Source organism: Priapulus caudatus, unplaced genomic scaffold, assembly GCF_000485595.1.
Source record: "Priapulus caudatus unplaced genomic scaffold, Priapulus_caudatus-5.0.1 Scaffold1276, whole genome shotgun sequence".
NCBI classification, from domain to species: Eukaryota; Metazoa; Priapulida; class Priapulimorpha; order Priapulimorphida; family Priapulidae; genus Priapulus; species Priapulus caudatus.
Genome location: NW_014578337.1, coordinates 55,049 through 61,420, shown reverse-complemented (window position 1 = coordinate 61,420; position 6,372 = coordinate 55,049). Strand labels below are relative to the sequence as shown.

Below are 6,372 nucleotides of genomic sequence, written 5' to 3'. Positions count from 1 at the left end.
CGCACAACATTTTCACGCTATGGCTACACTATGTTACCAGAGCATATGATTGTGTAGAACCAGCAGGCTCGTTGTCATGCCACCGTGACGTCATCACTTCAGTACTCTATGGTAAAGCTCCACCCGATTCAGCTTTACCGTCTTTGTTGCTACATACAATGGGATGTCAGGCGGGTCCTAGTTGGGGGAAAGAAGAGTTAAAAACAAATTAAACACTCTATTACCCTTTTTCATTACCTTTTTAGATATATACAATGGTATTGATATTGTACCAGTTTCAGCAAGAATATTCGGGTATTATGAATTACCATCATCATCGGTCGTCCGTGGATGGAATGAAAGAAAAGAAGAAACCACAGCCACATGGGAGGCCCAGATATTCCAATCTTGCATAAGTTGAGCAATTTCTAATTGTTTTGCATGGTCGACTAGATAACTACTGAATCCTTTATTCTTACTACAACTCAGAAGGCTTCACCAAAATTTAAGAAAAGGTACTAGATAAAATCTCACCTGCATACATCCCAAATGCTTGCAGGCAATAGACCAATGTGAGTCGACAGCTTCCGAGGACTTGAAGAGGTGAATATTGTCGATATCGAGCCCTGCATCACCTTTAAACTCCTCAAGTATGGCCTCAACTGCACACGCCGACTCCTACGATGAAAGAAAAAAAATCAATTTACTTCTCTTGTAAACTCATGACTAGATTTACTCATCCAACTCAACGATGTCTCCTGTTGTACGCAATTCTGCCCTCTGTGCTAATGTGAGAAAAACAAATACAAACAAATAAACAAGGGCTGTCTTGTTACTTCATGCTTAGATTTAAACCGTTGAGTCGATTTAGGTTAATCTGCACTGGCCTGAAAATAAACGACATAAGAGTGACACATTTAAACAATTTATTCTGAGCTAATATTAACACTGTGATCGTTGATAATAATGACACACATATATTTTTTTTCTTTCTCGTTAATACAATGATCATAAAGGATCCTCAAACTAAATTTTAAGATTCAGAAAGATTACATGTATCTCACCTCAACACCACGAGTCACACGGCGGACATACGACCTCAGTTGATGAGGCTTGACGAATTGCATCATCTGCTGGTCAGAGTAGCCTGCGTAGAGATCCTCATTCCCCTTCCTGATGGCCGATGTCAGCTTCGCCATGTCCCCGTCACTGTATGCAAGGATCGCACCAGCCATGGCACTCATGAATGCCCCGTATTTGCTGTGGGATTGTTTGATAACGACGGCGTCCCATCTGTGCAGCCAGTGGCGAATATCCAGACGGATGAGCATCCCGTCCTGCACCCAGTCACCAAACAGGGACTCCATCCAGGAGGTACCACCATCCCTAGAAACAGAAAAAAAATCAAAGCACAGATTTTTAAAATTAAATGTTGATTAAATATTCATAATTTTCAAATTTATAGGTCATTCATAGTGCTTGTTTAATTCCATCATTAATTTAAGCTGCGTCATGGATCTCAAAACTGTGTGCATCGTGTTTCGATGTTGTTTCGATCCTGGATGTGAAGTTCCTTTTACTCCTATTCAGCAACATACACATTCTGACATTCCATTGAATACCACAATACGAACTAAAATACTAATAACTACATATATGACTAACCTGCAGCAGTTATTGTCAGTGTACAACACTTTTGGGGCTGGGGCATTTGCACGCCTGAATCTCGAGCTGAGTCACGGGCGAGCCTTTTGGTACATTCCTCTGATTCGGATGCACGACCACTGCCGTTACGAACTGGCCCACTGCGTTCAAAATGCTTGTTAGAAAATGCATGGTACACCTGGCCCGTCACCATACACCTTTTTGAGGATCTGTAATATACCATTACATGAACAATATTGCTTAACTTTAATATTTGCGTCTAATAATTTCATTTTGATAATTTGTGTACTTATAATTGAAGATAACTTCATCTTTTCGTTATTGATTTCAATTCTGTTTTCATTTTTCTATTATTTAATTTAATATTTTATTACTATCACTAATCCATTATCTTCTTCATCATCATTATCACCATCATCATTACAATATTCACACAGTCAAGTACCTACCTACACCGTTTAGTTCCATCAATGCAGAGAATCTCTCTCGGTGACGCTCAGTATGCTCTGGCGATAGACAGGCATTCCTTTCATCTCCACTATCAAATGTGCCGACGGAGCGTGCGGGGAGAAGGGAGCGGCATCTTGTGGAGAGGAGGGGTGTATGTACCAGCGACTTGAATGAATGCAGGATTCCTCGTTGAGACGTGCCCGAGGACTCAGCAGTTGTGTGCTTGTAGAGTAGCGTCTGGTACAATCCCTCCTCTCTGCAACCACTCGCCGTGACCCCATCTCCAGCACGCGGTACACCTTGGACATGGAGAACGAGTTGATGCGGTCAGTTAGGAGGTAACGACTTCCTTGTCCACTGCCCGTCTTTACCACAATGACGGCAGGGAACATACTCCTCACTGGCGGGGCAAGTTGCTGGAGAACACTCGAGCTCGAGGAATTCCAGGAGTACTGCGAGCTTCTCTTGTCTGAAGCAGACCTGCGTCTTCCATGCAGTGGTGGCAGATGAAGGCGCTCTGTGAGGAGGTGTACGGGAATTTTCATCCCAAACACGGTGCGGGCGACACCCATATCCATGGCGGACAAGGCTATACCCTGATGGTGCGGGCAATCGGTTGTTGGGGCAAGGCCACTTTCACATCTGCATGACACCGACTGGCCTCCAAAAGAAAGTCGGTGTCCTGAAGAAGGACAGCATTTGAGGGAAGAGTGCTTTCTACGCGCGAGTAAAGGAGTGGGCGGGTAGAAGATCATCGGGTTTAAGAACCTTTCTTGATCCTTCTTTGGTGTACAGCCCAAACACTGGATCGTTCTTAAGCGGCACTGGATGTTGGGCTGATACATCGGCAAGGTGTTGGATGGAGGCTCTTCCATGACTTCTGCCACCCTTCGAGTCTGGGTCGGTGAAGGTCTCTGGAAGCTCGTCGGCTGGCTTCCAGTAGATCCCGAGCCGTAGGGTTATCTAAAAAGAAATTTTTTTTGGGGCCTAAAATGGTTGTCGTGTCATGCTGATACATGCGTCTCACATCATATAGACACATCATGTGACATGTGTTAGCCTTAATGTTAGGTCACTACTATACTCATAGTACTATATAATTAATATTTATATATAATTACTCATAGGTCACCGGCTATGAGCGGTGAAACGAAACGTGACGAATTGTATCATGCAATCTGCAATGACAGGTCGGAGCAATTCCTCTGTTTCTAGACGCATACATGTATGCTGATTGAGAATATATATGGTGTTGGGGGTGACCTGTTAGGGGGGGGGGGAGGAGAGAAGATAGACGGACTGACAGACATAAAAACAGACTCGCCCTTTATGTAAGAGATTACACCCGTCAGGCAGCTCAGATTTATAATTTTTTAAATCGGTCAACCACAATGTTAAACAGTGGCTTTAACTGTTCATTTGCACCAGGATATTCTCGCTTTGAATGATAACTTTTGCTTCTTGGATCTTGGTCAATGCCGAGGGTAAAAAAAATTGATAAAAAAAAGATGAGTGAAGACCTACCTGCCATTTCTAAGAGGTCCTTGTCATCAATGAACTCAGACGGCTCTTCCCCCTTTGACACATCACGCTCATATGGCTGTTCCGCCTTCGATGGCTCTAATTGCTTCTTCTGTTTCTGTAAAAAAAAATATTACAAAAAAATTAGAAACATGTAGCAAACACCATTGATTACCCCCACCTCCCCCCCCAAAAAGGCATAATAATAATAACAAAAACACGGAATGCATTCAATGCAATAGAAATTAATAATGCTTACTGTAATTTCAACATCATACACTGGTACCTTTTGGGACGACAATGTCAATGAATGGGATTTATGTACATTTTTGTATACAGTTTTGTTAAACTGATTAACCTTGCTAAAAATAACTTTTCTCATATAAAAAAATCACCTTCAGATCACAGTCGACATGGCACATCACTTCTGGAAATTGGCTGGCATAGTCCCATAAAGTTTTCTTCAGCCACAGCATCAGTGGGTTGCACTCCTTCTTTGTGGCATGTTGAACGAGCAGCCACTTCAGCCATCCCACATCATTTTCTACTAGCCATCTGAAGGTCATGTTGATGTACTTGCCGAAGGTCAGCTTTACCTCGCCTCTCCAGGCCTCACCAGCCTTGCTTTTGGCCATGGCTTCTGCTGTGACTGGGTCACACCAAGTCTTTTCAACCACCACCTTTTGAAGCTTCAAGAAGTTTTCATATCGCTTAGCCTCTTCACTGGCCTTCATGAGTGCCTCCCCCTTCTTAAAATAACGAATTTGTGGTGCAGAGTCCTGCTTGTCATGGAGTTTCTGATGGTTATTCAGATGCTGCTTGAGTGTGAATGTTTTTAGGCATCTTTCACATTTGAATTGCTTCACTTCGTGTATCTTCATGTGTCGATTTAGGTTTGAGCTGGTGCTGTACGGCTGACTGCAGATTCTGCACTGCCACAGGCTTGATTGATCATCCGGCTCCATGTCATGTCGTGATGATCAATCTTGTTGGAATTGTTGATGCCGTTCACCTGTAGAAATGACATTAAAAAATTAACATTAACACCCAAGGCCAATTCCAGTGATCCAAACCGTCTTCAGTCATTTTGGGAAGACTTCCATGTGCCCCAGCCACCTTAACTGACAACTAATGAAGTATTCTGACTAAATGAACTGCAATTTGTATTTTGTTTTGATTTAATTTGACTGCCGACATTCATTGGTAATTGTATTTACTTTGATTTACAAAATTTTAGACTCAACTAAAAAGCTCTTACTTAGGCTGAGAGGGTCTATGTCCCTCGGGGTACTGCTGGAACGTACCCTGGGTACGGTCCGGTATAACATAACGTACCCTGGTACTATCTAAAATCGCCTACTACCTAACCAGAACCCTAATCCTAACTCTAACCATATCAAATAGTGACCAGGGTACGTTCCGGTATACCGGACCGTACCAAGGGTACGTTCCGGCAGTACCCTGGGGGATATAGATCCTATGACTATGAGTATGAACCTTACTTAGTCTTAGTAACACTCAAGGGGTCGTTGTCGTAACAGGTACTACAGATATGTACCCGAGGTACATATATGTATACACAAAGTGTATCAGACTTGTACGGTACAAGTAGCGTTTACACACCCATGTCGTGAGTTTGGCTAGGGTTAGGGTTAGGGTTAGGGTTTTTAAACCTGGGGTTGTTAAATAGGAATAGGCCACTTGTACTACAGAAGTGTACCCTAACCCTAACACTAACCCTAACCCTAACTCTAACCCTAACCCTAAACATACCTCATATAAAAATATAAACATAATACTAAACAACCTAAAACTTCCTCGGGTACATATCATCTGGGTGCAAGGATAGAGAACATGTACATGTAGCCCCTTGAAACCTATGTCATTTTCTTAAATGTGGGGGTATAGCACCTTTAAACTCGGCAGGGGTACTGGTGAGGGTGTTCTTTGTTCATTTCAACGGACTCCCTATCTTCCCCCTTTGTTCTCTATCCTTGAGCACATATCTGTAGTACCTGTTAAGACAACGACCCTTCGTGCCTTAGACGTAACGTTAAGAATTTCCCCGGAAATTAATACTAACTTAGTGGCTGGGGCATAACTTAAGGAAATCACGTTATCAACTTTCCACCACCTTTCTTTCACAATTCCATCATACGTTGCGCATAGGCCATAGCCTACTGCCTAGGCATAGATGCCCTATCTAGATCTAACTGACATCACTTACATCAAATTGTATACATTACGTACGCCGTTACGGGACTGAACACAGCGATGCTACGTAGGTTTTGTCCAGATATAGTTAAAAACTGGTCGCCAAACACTCAAACAAACTGCAGTAATACTCTCAAACTATATATCATCATATTTTGCTACAAACGATAGGATTTCACTTACCTAATACGATTTTCTACGCGATATATATTGTCACAGCGAATATCATGGAGTCTGCCATTTTGAACATCGGAGGGCTATGATTGGTCGGTTCCTCGTAAGCACAGAGGAACGGAGAGCAATGATTAGTCTGTTCCTCTGAAGGAAAGAGTAACGGAGAGCAATGATTGGTCGTTAAAAAACTCCTAATGTACTTGCAGGTGCAGTTGCCTGGGAATACCGGGTGCTGTAGGCTTCTTTTGTTTTGCTATTCACATTTTTAACTAAAAGACAGTATTCTACATATTAATTTTTGCGTTCGTTGCTGTCCATGTTTTTTTAGTGCTTTTTGTTTGTTATATAATTTATATAACTGATATCATT

General features: G+C 42.4%; 1 protein-coding gene across 1 annotated transcript in view; it reads right to left on the bottom strand.

The window, feature by feature from the left end:
- LOC106816072 overlaps positions 1 to 6,074 on the bottom strand; it is an 8,686-nt gene extending 2,612 nt beyond the window's left edge. Inside the window, exons 1-3 of the mRNA XM_014820629.1 lie at positions 6,013 to 6,074; positions 4,011 to 4,627; positions 3,619 to 3,733 (exon numbers count right to left, since the gene is read on the bottom strand). Coding sequence (XP_014676115.1) covers positions 3,619 to 3,733; positions 4,011 to 4,580 — 685 coding nt within the window. The 5' untranslated portion in view covers positions 4,581 to 4,627; positions 6,013 to 6,074. The remainder of the gene's footprint in view (positions 1 to 3,618; positions 3,734 to 4,010; positions 4,628 to 6,012) is intronic.
- Between the last annotated feature and the right edge of the window lie 298 nt (positions 6,075 to 6,372).